The sequence below is a fragment of the Pagrus major genome, chromosome 6 (assembly GCF_040436345.1).
Source record: "Pagrus major chromosome 6, Pma_NU_1.0".
In the NCBI taxonomy this organism is placed as follows: Eukaryota; Metazoa; Chordata; class Actinopteri; order Spariformes; family Sparidae; genus Pagrus; species Pagrus major.
This window is the reverse complement of record NC_133220.1, coordinates 29,278,347-29,293,259: the sequence shown is the minus strand read 5'-3', so window position 1 is coordinate 29,293,259 and position 14,913 is coordinate 29,278,347. Positions and strand designations below refer to the sequence as shown.

At 40.9% G+C, this 14,913-nt stretch overlaps 1 protein-coding gene across 3 annotated transcripts; it reads right to left on the bottom strand.

Moving 5' to 3' along the window:
* Positions 1 to 1,185: 1,185 nt before the first annotated feature.
* On the bottom strand, positions 1,186 to 14,629 carry mbd1b (methyl-CpG binding domain protein 1b). Of its 3 annotated transcripts, XM_073468887.1 has the most exons (16): positions 14,522 to 14,629; positions 13,281 to 13,901; positions 12,719 to 12,859; positions 11,822 to 11,963; positions 10,060 to 10,349; positions 9,871 to 9,953; positions 9,670 to 9,713; positions 8,445 to 8,585; positions 8,274 to 8,351; positions 8,100 to 8,120; positions 7,673 to 7,765; positions 6,306 to 6,467; positions 6,032 to 6,208; positions 5,621 to 5,698; positions 3,842 to 3,931; positions 1,186 to 3,741 (listed from the first exon to the last, which is right to left on the bottom strand). In XM_073468887.1, the coding sequence occupies exons 2-16, from the start codon at positions 13,682 to 13,684 to the stop codon at positions 3,268 to 3,270; spliced, it is 2,418 nt and encodes an 805-aa protein (XP_073324988.1). In that variant the 5' UTR covers positions 13,685 to 13,901; positions 14,522 to 14,629; the 3' UTR covers positions 1,186 to 3,267. The 3 variants fall into 3 exon arrangements, with proteins under 3 accessions (XP_073324988.1, XP_073324987.1, XP_073324989.1); XM_073468886.1 differs by lacking the exon at positions 14,522 to 14,629 and having other exon boundaries at positions 3,171 to 3,741; positions 8,265 to 8,351; positions 13,281 to 13,775; XM_073468888.1 differs by lacking the exon at positions 14,522 to 14,629 and having other exon boundaries at positions 3,171 to 3,741; positions 6,032 to 6,187; positions 8,265 to 8,351; positions 13,281 to 13,775.
* Between the last annotated feature and the right edge of the window lie 284 nt (positions 14,630 to 14,913).

Here is a 14,913-nt window from a genome sequence, read left to right as displayed (position 1 = left end):
TTATTATTTTTCATAATCTGAGCACAGTGGGCAGTGACACTTTGAACAGGAAGTCAGACAGTTAAAGGGTAACTCCACCACTTTCAAACAATCTGTGTTTACAGGTCTTGAGCAGTACTACTGCATATGTGAAAAAAGTAGATGAAAGCCTTTTGTAGCTCCAGAGGAAGCTGCATGTAATCCACTAAACTGCCTCCAGTGATGTCACTATGTAGCTGAATTGTATTGTGGGTAATGTAGGCACCAGGTTTTGAAAAGAGAGAAGAATGCATGGAATAAAAAGGCGATATCTCTGGTTCTCCTGTACTCCTGATTTTGATCATTTGTTTTTAAACTGTCCATAATGAGACCAACAGTCTTACAGGAGTGCAATGTTAGACCAGTGTGACTTTTTTTCAGAACCTGGCAACTACATTACCCACAATGCAATTTAGCAAGATTACATGCAGCCTCTGCAAGACACATAAAACGCTTTATATTACTTTTCCACATATGCAGAAGTTCTCCCCAAGACCTGTTCACACACTTTAATGTGTGAAATGGGTGGAGTTACGCTTAAAGGAAACATTGGATACCAGTGAGTCTCAACAATACAATACAATACAAAAGGTGTTTGCTTAAGGCCATGGCCCACCATTAAGTTTTAGTTTGGCCCTCCAAGGGAAAAAGTTTGCACAGCCCTGGTTTACAGGAACACAAGCATACCAAATGTTTGCATGCCTACATAACAAGCCTGGCTAATGTAAATCAATTAAACTAGTTTCTGTGGGGATCAGAGATGCTTCACGTCAAACATACAGACATTAGTGGACTACAGATCAGAGTCTCTTATGCAATATAAAATATAGCTTTGGCTTCATTTAAAGGCACTAGCTGTGGTTCCCACAGAAACAATGCTTTATATTAAAACCAATAACTCAGCCAACAAGTAAACCACTCTGACAGTCAGTGAAACAGTATCTGGCTCAGTTTACTGTTGTCCCATCACGTCATGCAGCCCGACAAACAAGGATGAAATAGCTCCTTATAAACATGAAGTAGTGGAAGATATGAACGGCTGTCACTGAATATAAATTATTGGGCTTTCACGTCTTCTTTCTGAGTCAGCTCACACTTAGTTCTTCTCATAATGTGTATCAGATGTAGTGAGTCGATCAGGTAGATTTGATAAATATTAAAAGCAAGTCAGCGATCAAAGTTTATTTGCACGCTGCCTTCAGAAAAACACACAGACAGGAAATATGGAAAACCTTTGTTTCACTTCTTTAAATGTTTTAATTCAAAGGCTTAATAACAATAACTTTTTAAAGAATAACAAACGGATCCCAAACATTTCAACATCGGCACAATTACTTGAGGAAATCAAGATAACAAAATAAATGTGATACATGTTAATGCTAAAATGCTCACATTGTTTGAGTTATTCGTTTACTCCATAAATATCCTAATGAAGCGGTGGACGGGAGAAAAAAATCAATTATTATACAATTTCCAAAAGTCATTCAAAAGGTTTGAAATACAACAATAAATACCAATTCAAACCAATTTTATCAGGCAAAATGTGAGGGTGTGGTTTAACACACTTTGTGTTGACCTAACAAAGTTCACCACCTCTACCAGTTTCATTTGAGAACCTTACTTGATCCTACAAGCATAAAGAAGTGACACACTCTGATCTCAGTATTGTTACATTTCAGCATATTTCCGGTGTTGAATCTGCCGAAACCAGCATACGTCCTCTAAAGTACAAAACCATCTCACGCAGCCAGAAATGATGCTGAATGAGGAAAAGATTCTCATCTCTTCTTGGGCTTCTACTAAAAATGCTATTGTCTCAGAGGAGCGTTTGCTAAGCACCAAAGAATTACATGTTTGTTAATTGTAAAATGTTCAATTGTTGTTAAATGTGACAACAGAACAGCTTTACTGCATTGTAATTACAGTGCTTTAAACAAAGCATCCCACCCATTTTAATGCTATTTTTAAAAAACTGGGTCTGAGTGGATGTTATCTGCAAAAAAGATCAAATTTATTTAAATTAGTACAAATATATGACACAAACGTAACGACTGCATAACTCCTGTCGAGTCAATATTAAATGGAGGTATTTATTCTTGCAATAAATGTCAGAGAGAACTTATGTCCAGACAATAGCATTGTTGTTTTTAAACCCATTTGACTAAAGAACATTATTTAACTTGATTTCAGTCTCCCACATGACAATCACAACCTCAGATGCCTTGAGGTTTTAATAGCAGCATTGCCTCTCTGACATGCAGCTGCAACTGTTAAAGAAACAGTTGTTGTCTCAACACTGTCTGCCACATGAGCCATGGAGCCATGGGGGTCATCAAGACTGACCTTTCAGCTCCACGCCCTGAAGATGATCTAGTATCCTACTCCACTGGTGCTGTTCAGTAACACAGGTGATCTCTATTCAACGCTGTGTGACTCACTCAATTGTTTGTATCTGTAGAGATTTGTTTTCCCCTTTTGCTCTTTATGTTTTTTATTTTTTTTAAAAGTACACTGATCTGTCTAATGAGATCAGAGTCTAGTATGTTTCACAGTCTCCTTTTCCAATTATTTTAACTGCACATACTGCTTATTTCGAGGTTTTAACATAACGTTAGTGTCAGTATTCTACAAAAAAAAATATCTCAGAATTGTTGCTAAATTGAAATGAGTGAACATAAAAAAAAAAAAACTTTTTTAAATTGGACCATAAACCATCAGTCTGCTTGTTACCTCCAATTTGGAACATAATAAACAGGTAGCATGACAACATTGTTGACACCATGCCCAAAATTGCTACTTTAGGGGGGTTAAGAGGGTTAAGAGCTAACAATTTCACTTTCATTTTTGGGAAAAGAGGCAAAGTTTGGGGTTAAACGACCACGAAAAGTGAAATAAGGTTGAGTGGGTGAGGGTTAAAGATTCCTCAAGTAAAAGTGTGAATCAACTAAAAGCACAATAACCACACAGTGGGCTCTACCCATCACACTGCTCAAAATCTGACATAACAGTCATGAAGAACAGCCCTAAACCAACGTAACAGAAAACATCTGAGAAGGAACACGCCTGGATTATAATGTCACAGCTCCTGGAATGCCTTTGGTGATTTAGATATTTAAATCATACTTTTGCAGTCCAGAGGTAAATCTGTAAATTGTCATATGTGTTATACCAAAAGAACAACAGAAACAAAAACAAGAAAATGGCACAAAGTTGCACCGTAGAACCAGTGGGCTTCTGTCTCTACTGGCGTTAAAGTCCTCTTAGCGCTCTGCAGTTAACACAGATGCTCACTTTCCTCTTTACCAAGAAATCACACGTTGATGCCCGCGCCAGTATGACTGGGTCTTTATTAGATGATGGCTGTTTGGGTGGCAGTCCCTGGCACATAACGTACTTCTCCAGGCCCAAAAGCAGATTGACCACTTCGGTCACTGAGGTCAGGCGTCCTGGGTACATGTCGTATAGCGAATGGGTGGGGAGCAGCGGCTGCTTCTGGACGGTGACCTGATAGCAGAAGCCTGGGTCGATCAGCACTATGGTGTCGGACATGGTGGACTGTTTAGAACACTGGATGAGCTGCAGCTGCGGTCCCTCCACCATTATGGCATACCAAAGGATTGGCAGTACCGAGGAGCGCAAAGAGTGTAACAGCTTCATCAGCTGGTTTTCTACGTCTGCACCGCTGCTAGCCGGGTTATCAGCCAAACTGAAGATCTGTGTGATCTGCAGGGAGCAACAGAATGAGAATAAATACACAACAAAGGTTTGCATCATCTGTGGTTATTTAGAAATCTACTATGAATAGTCTCAGCCCGAAACTTACCATGGGCAACTCATCTTCCTCTTCGTCATCGTCATCATCATCAACATACTTTGAGTGTGATCTCTCTGCATCCCATCTGCTTAGCTGGTCCTGGATTGACAAAGGTGATTTCATGAGCTCAACTATTGACTATAACTACTGACAGTAAAAACTCATCTGTCATACAAATCATTTCAAACCAACACTTAACTGAAACTGAATTTTAGGTGCATCAAATCAGCTTTACAAAAAATGAGGGTGCAATGTGATGATTGTATCTATTGTTTGGATTCGATCATGGACCATGTGCCAAATCATCATTATCTGTCTGTTTATAAAACTTGACGTCTCAGCAGCCATTGGGGTGTTAGAAGAGTAGAGAAGATCAAGATGCTTTACAGGTTTTGCCAGCAGCTGGGCAACAAGCGAGATCACCAAACTAAGAGTCTCTACATTTCTACCTCATCAGCATTCAAGACATTCTGCGTAACGAAAATCCTAAAAACAGTAATTTGTCCAGTATCAGTAAATGCAATAGAACCAGGATTGTGAGGCCTCCTCTTGCACACTTTACTAAACAACATTAATAGTTTTGCCTTTGCGAGAAGCAGTGCAACATGTGGCAAACACCACTTAACTCTTAAACCCCAATGAAGCGCCTGTGGGTCAGAAATTGCAAATTAAAGCTGTATAAGTAAACATTGTTCACAATGGAGAACTGTATTATAAATCCCAGTGAGAAGTCTTCAAAGATGCCAAATATATCTGGCAAAACGTGTATAAAGGTTTTGCAATAGGCATCTACCGTAACCTACAGGGCATTTCTATTAGATGTAATGGTGCAGCCATAACAAAAAGCAGTCTGCGTAAACATGCAGTATAGCTTTGATGAAACACAATGTGGAATACAAATGACTTGTTTATACTTAAGGGGAAATGAAAGGAAAAACTAACTGCTAAGGGGTCAAATACGAAAATCTCCATTTTTCCTACTTTTAATTAGGCAGAGCTCAAGAAACACAGTAACTGAGAGCTACAGCACTGATGATGGGTCACAAAGCATCAGATGTTTTTCAAGTGACCACAAGAACAAACTGAAGGACGGCCAAGAAGAGAGGGGTGATGAGGACACAGAGCAAACAACTTGGCAGTGATATGCATCCTTTATAAGGAGATCAAATTAACTATTGGGAGGGACTCAGTGCCAAGTGGTTAAGGCATGTATCCTATAATTGCAACATCCCCATTTCAATTCCCTCCGCCTTTGTTGCATGTCATACGCCTCTCTCTTTCCCTCTTCATGTTTCCTGTCTATATACTCATTCCCTCTATGCCCATCTATGCCCTCTGTACTGTCGTATGGACAAGATAACAGAGGAAAAGACCACCCAAACTTGAGACAAGACAACACAAATCAATGTATGCACACCCTTAGCAAAAGGATTCATCAAGTGGAACAATTAGACATATGTATTCCATTACTATGGACTGGCAAAAAACCTGGTCAAACAGAGCTGGAGCCAGGCCTGGATTCATCACACTGAGCCACAGGCCACAGAACAGCATGATAACAGATACACAGAAGGAAATAGACAAGGCGCCAGGAGCGTTTGTGAGGGAAAGTGTAAACAGGAGGCTGTGATGACACATGATCAGTGCTGTTAAACATAGTGCAGCAAGGATTCGTACACCATCAGCCAGAAGACTACAAGTATCTACAGAATGCAACACATTTCACCTGATGAAGAAAAAATGTGCATTATTAGAAAAACATTAAAAAAAAGAAAAATGTAAATTTACCAGTTCAGAGTTGTGGTTGCCGATGTGAGGGACTCTGTCAGGCAATCCATTCCTCTGTCCGAAATCCAAATGATTAAACTGTTGCAAGACAAAAGCACATTGACATCAGTTTGGTGAGAGTGTTGAGTGACAGAAACATGCAGACAATAATCTATTCTAACCTGCATAGATGATTGATGGTTTCTCAAACTCAATTCGTAGGAGTGTTTGCTAACACTGGCAGACTCAGAGATCCAACTCATCTTAACAGTGGAACATAAGAAAGGTAAGAAGAAACCACTCATTCTTCCTGAACCTTTAAATGCTAATGTGTTGACTTTTTTTTTTTTTTTGCAACAATCTTCAAAAACAACCACTACAAGCAAAAAGAAACAATAAAAGGTTTGAACATTAAAGGCACAGGGAACTCACTGGTAAGTTACTGTCATCATCTTCATTGTCAGTGAAGTCCAAGCCTGATGCCGACGCTCTGTTTTTCTTGAAGTTTGACTTCCGACTGTATGTGTAGTGAGGTCTAGGCCTGCCCGGAAGCATTTGGCCATCTGGCCCGAAGTCACCTTGTCCCATCTGGAAAGGCAGCAAATGTCTCTGCCAAATGTAAGCAGAGAACATTTTTTTAAAAACTGCACCGTTACATCATTAATGCAACAGACAATTAATTCACTCAAACTTGATAGGGTCCAACCATTGCCTGTCTCTGACACTGCCGTAGCCGACATTTTTGCCTCTTCTTGTTGCTGCCTCCAAATTTGGGTTTGTCTATACAGAAATCACATGTGCCGCAGTCTTTCCTGCAGAGACAGGCTTTACATTCACCACATGATCGCCGCTTCCGCTTCTTATGCCACTGAAAACAAGAATAATAAGAAATCTTAGCACAAATATAAAGGCATTATGTAACAGGTCAAAAAATGAGCAGCAATTATAATTTTATAATTTTGTCAATTATATAGGAAGAGGACGGGGGACACCTTTGAAATGTGATGTGCACGTTTTTTTTCATGACAGTAACTCATCCCAAATCCATCCACCTGTTTTTATACATATTTTGAATTTCTGCATGAAAAACCTGAGTAAAAACATTAGAAAGATGGTGTGAGGATGTGACTAGGTGCAATGGAATAAATCAAATCATTGAATAAATCATAACGTACACAAAGCATGTATCAGCTCCACTGAAGCATTCCTCACATTAATACATGAAAACAAATAATGCCTTATTAAATCACATTTTCCAAGTGGTTTTCTATCATTTGAGGTGTGAATGACACTTTTAAATCACAAACACGCGTTCAATTGCATTATTTTGTACCGAATTTCTGGGAATTCCCTTAAAATTTGGGCTACATTTGGATGCAAACTTTGCTTAGTGAATGTACAACTAGTAACCCTTCCAAAAACAATTACTCATATATAAACCCTGTCAAAACCCACAGACCTCACCCTGTTTGGCATTGCTGTGACAGTCAATGTGGGTTATTGATAAAAAAAAAAAGTGTATAATGAGCCCTATTCTAACAAATGTACTGAGCATACAAACATGAAAAAATATTGCAGATGTGGTTTGTGAATCTCTATGATCATTGTTTCCCTGACATGAATAGTTACTGCTGGGGTACACAGCAACTAACATGAATTCAAGCTAACCAGGGGTTCAATTCCTGTTCAGGGCAGGGCCTCTTTGTGGAGTTTGCATGTACTCCCTGTGTTTGCATGGGTTTCCTCCGGGTGCTCTAGTTTCACCCAACATCAAAAACATGCATGTTATGTCAATTTTCTTGTCAGTGCCCCTGACCGAGGCACTGGTCTGAGTGTTGGTCCCTGGGCGCCGCACAGTGGCTGCCCACTGCGCAACAGATTTCACTCCAATTTGTACCGTCTATGACTTGAAGCTATTCTCTATGAAGAAGAACTATGCCAGCTTTCACTTGCCACTACCTCAGGCCTTAAAGGGCTGAGCCACTGTTACAAAACAGATTTTGGTTGATTCTGTATCACTTGATGTGATCATGTCGTCCTGTCTGTAGGAGAGTGGGTTAAGAAAACACTCACATCATCATCGTCGTCGGTTGACAAGTCATCCTCATCATCAACGTCCACGTTGACGGAGAAGTTCTCTGTGTCACTGCTTTTGAGACTCAGGTGCTGTGTGAATAAAACATCATCAGTGAGAGTAGGAAAAAGCAGATAAAAGCAATCATATGGAGTATTATTAAAGGGGCTTTATGTACCAGTTTGTATCAATTAACATGTATTAATCACTTTTTTATTGGCCTTATGTGAGCAGATTGGAAGGAAACGTAAATAATGGGACCTTCCCTGTCTCTCTCGCTTGATTATACAAGCCTGTGGATGATTTGTTTTAATGTTAGTTTAGAAATGGAGTCCACTAACATCAACAACCAGCTTCTAGCACAACACAGAAGTTGCACAGAGCCCCTTTAATAAACATAATTTGCTTGCATTTTACAAAAGTTACCTGTGATTCTGTAACTTCACTCTGAAAAACAAAACAGTTGTTGTTAGAACATTGTGTCAAATTTGCCACAGAACAAAGACACAATTTCAACAAATCTAAAAAGCTCAGAGCAAAGCGCCTGCAGCAGGCACAGTAAACATAAACTGTGAATTCAATTGTACAAACCTTTATTACCTGGAAACTAAGGTCATCAAATGTGTCAGGAATGTCATTATAAGGTGTCGGTGGCATGTAGCCTGCACTTCCAGGGCCCTGGGGGAACATACAGGAAAAAATGAAAATGAATGCAAATGTAAGATCACAACAATAAGCATCAAAATAAACAATAACTGTTCATCAACTTACCTTGCGAATGGGACATATGCATTTCCGTTTCCGGCATATGCGTTTCCGGGACTCGGGGCTCTGCAGGCCGTGCTTGCAGTTGGCACACAGCCCACAGTTTACATTGTTGTGGCATCCCACACACTGTCCACAAGGAATCCACTACAGATGCCACGAACAAGAAAAGAAAAGCAGGTTTGTTTATTCATCAAAGCACTTTAATATTGTTTTTATACATTTTACACTTTCATCAGAATAATTATTGAAACACATACAGTATAGATAAAGTGACTTCTCACTGTTGAAAAATATTTTCTTAACTTTCACCTTTTCTTTCTTTTTCTCTTTTTTTAAAGTATTTTTTGGGCCTTTCATGGCTTTATTTGATAGGACAGCCTGAGATATGACAGGAAATGGGAGGAGAGAGAAGGGGGATGACATGCAGCAAAGGGCTGCAGGTCGGGCTGGAACCCTGAGCTGCTGCAGCGAGGACACAGCCTCTGTGTGTGGGTCGCGCGCTCTACCAGCTGAGCTACTGCGCCCCAAATTTCACCTTTTTTTTTTACGTCTGATGAAAAAAGTTTCACACTGTAAAAAGTGATCACTTATATTAAAAACTGAAATAATGTGGGAATTCTGAATCCATGGTTCAAATACTGTTTTTATTGATCAGTTCCCCAAGGACCATGTGCTTAAAGGGACAGTTCACCCCAAAATCAAAAAGAATTTTTTTCCCCCTCTTACCTGTAGGGCTTTTTATCCATCCAGATTGTTTTCAAGTTTCAGAGATATTGGCTGTAGATATTACTGCCTTCTCTCCAATATATGGAACAAGATGGCACTCAAGATGGCATACATTTGAAAAAATAAACTGCAATGTCACTTTGCAATTTGCACAGAATGTAAACATTCATGCCGTCCTCCTCGGCTTAGATGTAATGTTAGCTTGCCTCTCGTCCATGAGTAAATGCATGCATAAAAATAGTTCCTACGTGAAACTGCTCAGCAACAAGATCTGTGGACTAACTTGGTCATGACTTCTCATCTCAAGCCAAGTGCCACCTAGTTCCCTTTATCTCTAAAACTCAGTAACACACACCAAAACAATCTAGATGGATAAATGGCACTACAGGTAAAAGGACAAGTATTTTGATTGGGGGTGGACTTTACCTTTAAGTTTAAGCTAGTTAAAGTAGCTAAAATATCTCAGTCCATTCAAACAGCTTGTTGTAAGATAATGCTTTACCTTTCTGAAACGAATCATTGGATGCTCTTTCGTCTTCGATGCCGCTGTAATAAGAAAAACAAAACAAACGTTGCAGGTTGAGTAAAGCTGTCAGAAGGTCGTCGCTTTTACCACACCTCAGTCAATTCCATGATGTTGTCCTATATCTAACACTATGTTTACCCCACAATTATGACATTACACACTCATAAAGTGACATACCCCAACAGCCGGGACAGCAGGGCCTCTTCCTTTGTTTGTCATACCATGTGCCTATGAAGGAAATGCCACATTTGGCACAGAACCTGCAGAGAAACATGATGAAGCTCAGTACATTTGTCTTATTAATAACACCAGCAGTTATAAAAGGATTAAGTCTCCAAGTATGAACTGAAGTAATAAGGAGCTCACAGAGTATTGTCCTCCGTCATAACGTCTCCATTTATGGAAGGGATCGGGATCGGTTTGGAATGTAACGAGGGAGGAGGAAGTTTAATTCTAACATCCGAAGATCGTTCCTCATTGCGAGGAGCTTGGTTTGAGGTTCCCATCGTACTATTTGAGGAGAAACTTGTCTGGTTGTAGCTGAGGTTTTTGGGCACCTGACTGGGGGTGAGCCTGTGGTGGGAGTCTGGTGTGTCAGCCCCCTCTCCTCTTTCCACCCAGCTGGACTCTGAAGAAGAACGCTCCCGGATCTTTCTCTAATGGATTTGAAAGTGAAGAAAAAATTACCTTAAGACATACATACCGGAAACAGCACTCATCAAAATCACCAACGACCTACTCATGGCATCTGACTCTGGACTCCTCACCATCCTCATCCTCCTCGACCTGAGTGCAGCCTTTGACACCATCTCTCACACCACCCTCCTCAGCAGGCTATCCTCCATTGGCATCACCCACACTCCCCTGGACTGGTTCACATCCTACTTTTCTGGCCGCACTCAATTCATCCAACTCAAGTCCCTCAAATCCACCCCCTCCTCTGTCACCTCAGGTGTCCCCCAGGGCTCTGTCCTGGGGCCCCTCCTCTTCATCATCTACCTCCTTCCCCTCGGCAACATCTTCCGCAAATTTAACATTCACTTCCACTGCTATGCCGATGACACCCAGCTCTACCTCACCACTAAACCTTCATCCTCTCTCCCGCCCACCTCCCTCACCGACTGCATCTCTGAAATAAAAACCTGGTTCACCCAAAACTTCCTTAAACTAAACAGCAACAAAACAGAGGTTCTCCTCATTGGCACTAAATCCACTCTATCCAAAACCGACAGCTTTTCACTCACTATTGACAGTTCCTCCGTTTCACCCTCCCCCCAGGTTAAGAGTCTGGGTGTCATCCTTGACAGTACACTATCCTTTCAATCCCATATCAATAACATTACCCGGTCTGCCTACTTCCACCTACGAAACATCAACCGCCTCCGCCCCTCCCTCACCCCCCACACTGCCGCCATCCTTGTCCACAGCCTTGTCACCTCCCGCCTGGACTACTGCAACTCTCTCCTCTTTGGCCTTCCTCACAAATCACTCCATAAACTTCAACTGGTCCAGAATTCAGCTGCCCGCATCATAACAAGAACCCCCTCTATCCACCACATCACCCCTGTCCTTCAGCAGCTCCACTGGCTCCCGGTTCATTTCCGTATCCAATACAAAGTCCTCCTGGTAACATTCAAGGCCATTCACAACCTCGCCCCCCCATATCTGTCAGACCTCCTCCATGTCCCCACTCCCTCCCGCTCCCTCAGATCCTCCTCCTCCATACACCTGTCTGTCCCCTCCGCCCGTCTCACCACCATGGGGAGCAGAGCATTCAGCCGCTCTGCCCCCCGCCTCTGGAACTCACTTCCACCCCAACTCAGAAACAATGATTCACTCCCCAACTTCAAATCACAACTCAAAACACACCTGTTTAAAACTGCCTATTCCCTCTGATGCCACTTGCCCTGTCCCATCCCTTGAATCTATTGGAATTGTTCTTATTTTGTGTGTTTTTTTATTTATTTTTTCATTTATTGATATTGATGTTTATTCTAGATGTATTCTTTTATCTCCTTTGTGTACGGTGTCCTTGAGTGTCCAGAAAGGCGCCTTCCAAATAAAATTTATTATTATTATTATTATATCTCTAATGTTTTAAGTGTTAAATGCTAAAAGAGGCCAATACCTTCGCTCTGTTTCGAGCTCTTGTAGGTGGTGCTACACCTTCGTAGAACTTTCCTGTCTTGTAATCAAATGTTGACAAGTCAAGAAATCCCTCCAGCACTGAAACCAGTTCTACTCGGCTTCTCACTCGATCCCCCCGCGGACTGCAAAGGAAAATCAAACAAAACAATTACAATTGCAAAGAGTTGGAGGCCAAGCACAAAAAAACTACAACATCCTATTGTCATACAGTCACAGAATGGATTAGGGCTGGAACTAATAATTATTTTTCTTATTGATTTAACTGCTCATTATTTTTTTCTTAATAAATAGTCAACTGTTTAATCTATAAAATGTGGGGGAAAAGGTTTTTGTGTTAAATCAGTTCAGAAACGAAAGGCATTCTGAATACAAACCTATAGAAGAAAAAAGCACAAAATTAGGACAGCATTTCATCAGTCAATCATTAGCTGTGCTCATTATTTTTTACAATTAATCAAGAAATCATTAAGTATATAAAATCTTAAAAACTTGAATAAATTGCTCAACACAATTTTCAAGAGCCCAAAATGATGTCTTCAAATAGTTATCATAGTTATCAAAATGAATCGTTCATTGGCTGACTGTTGCAGCTCTGGTGAGAAACTTCAGTTCTGTTCAGGCTGTAAAATCCTTTATCATCATCAATTTATCATTAGTTATAAATATGAAATGTTATTCTGATATTGGTTGTTTTTGCTTTATTGCCGAGCCCTAATGCACAACAAGTCGTGTGACCACTATAAATGCTTACAAAGGTGAAAGCAGTGGAGGCGGAGTATAAATATCAGTATAAGTACTTAAAGAAATTATCAAATGTATTAAATTGAAAAACAGCTGTCCATTTGAACTGTTTAAATTTATAACAGAAAGTATTTACCCCAAGTAATACACATCCTTCTGTCCAATGCTGGAACCTGAGCGTCGAACGACTTCTTTGCGTTTCCACCCCTCTCCAAGTATTGGCCACTCGACCCATCCTTCATCAGGATGTGATCGCTTCCGGCGGGGAACATTAAGCCTAAATTTAAGAAAGGAGATGGGAATCAGACATGTAAGAAACATTTATAACACATGGGATAAAAAAGCCTGCACAAGATGCCAAAACAATGTTAATATGCAAAGTTATGTTGTGTTTCTTTCAATAGATTGAGGGAACATAGCCCTCTGACTTTCATTGGCAGTTCCTCTGAATATTACTATTCAACCTTTGAGACAGACGTTAACAAAAGAATCGCAAATACACTGTAATCCTGTTGCTAGTGTACATTATTTTGTAACCGTTCCTTTTAATTAAATATACTTTCCTGTTAATCTCAGTCAGAAAAGTAGTACGTCATCTTTACACATTTGCATCACCACTGCCAGCTCCATGATGGTGATGATAATGTTGTGGCTCTTGTGCTTGCACAACTGGAGTAAAACAACATTATTCAACTTACTGATAAATCTTTTTGAAGGTCTTCTCACTGCCTGGCACGCTCTCACTCCTCTCGCTTTCTCCTGCCAGGCTTTCTTCCTCTGCATCGTTCCTACTATCGGCATCATCATCATCCTCCTCAAGAGGCTCAAACCAGTCAACAGGAGGCTCACCAGCAGTGACCTTAATGTCGTCCTTCGCCTCCTCCTTGATCTCTTTCTTGTTTTCCTTTACTAGATCTGAGCTGGGGTTTTCCTTTGTATCGAGGCTGTCTGGGGGAGCCATGGGCTCCTGAGCTGGTGCTGTCTGAGAGGTGTTTTCCGCCTCGCTGCTCTTCTTCTCTGTGCTTTGTCCCACATCTTCTTCCACAGGCTCTTTGCCAGGGACCGGGCTCTTGGGAGGTTCTTCAAGAGTCTCTTCGTTCATTGATGCACCTGTTTAGGTTGCAAACAGTCCAAAGTGTTTTCCTGGAGACAAATAAGATATCCTCTACAGCTGATCTTACATCCCATTAAAGTGGTGCATTCTCAAACTGTCCGTGGATGGAGCCACTTGACCTTGGCTGCACAGGTCTGTGGCAGGTGTATGGACTGACTGTCAGGAGGGTTGACAGCTGCTCAGTTTAACATGACAGACCGGTAACCTGGAAAAAGAACAAGTTGTTTATAAATAGTGATTAAACACGCCATATATCCAGTAACTGTTACGGCACACACAGTTAACCTAGCTCGCTGGATATGTTACTAAGCTGTTTTGTAGTCTTAACGAGCAGACATTGACGTATAGTTAGCACACCATTTCAATATAACTATACAGGCTGTATGTGTGTCACAATTTAGTGAACGTTGGTAGCTAGCTTCCATAAATATGAAGCTAGCTAACGTTGCAGTTTATCCATAGTTAATTAGCTAGCACTGAGATGTAGCAAATACTTAGCCTGCAAACACGTTAGCGACACTAGCTAACCAACTGCTGGATATGCTCAGATGCTCTGATATTGGCACCGCGTATTTTTTTTAATACGTAGTTTTGCGACATACCACAAAGGCATAAGTAGTGCGATGTTAATGCCACGTACGTTAGGTTAGCTGGTGTTAAAAACACTGGACCCGAAAACGTAAGTAACGTTAGCAATCTCTAGCTATAGTTAGCGTACCTCCATGGTCCCTGTGCCTTATGCTGATAGTTGAGAGCTGTGTATCGCTACCAGTTTACAAATGTTTGCCCTATAGGTGGGCCAACAATACACGCACGCACACACACCTTTAGGCTTATATTTCCCAGATGCTTGACACTCTGTTCACAACAGTCAACAAAACACTTTTCGAGGTAAGCTGGAGCTGACGTATGTTTGCTAGCTACCATGCAACTAGCACTAACGGAAACAGTGGCGGGACAAAGGAAGGCGAGACACCAAAATGCAAATCTGTCCAGTCCATGGATGTGGGCTGCGACGCCGCCTACAGAAAGGACGACCAGCATTTCAGCTGTAACAGTGCTGTAGTACACAACACATACTCTCCATTAGCAAATACAATTACTCAATTGTTTTTTTAAGTTTAAGTTTAAGTGACTGTGGAATTATAATTTATCAGATAGCCATGCTTCCATAAAAGCCCCCACATGATTTTATTTGTTGTTTATGAGACATTTCA

What these genes read in the sequence shown, in the direction of transcription:
- mbd1b (XM_073468886.1), bottom strand. Translation starts at nt 13,684, where the DNA reads ATGAACGAAGAGACTCTTGAAGAACCTCCCAAGAGCCCGGTCCCTGGC. An exon ending in AAGGATGTGTATTACTTGGG is followed by an intron (nt 11,964 to 12,718) that starts GTAAATACTTTC and finishes TTTCCTTTGCAG; the next exon opens with TCCGCGGGGGGATCGAGTGA. An exon ending in GCATATGTCCCATTCGCAAG is followed by an intron (nt 8,352 to 8,444) that starts GTAAGTTGATGA and finishes ATGTTCCCCCAG; the next exon opens with GGCCCTGGAAGTGCAGGCTA.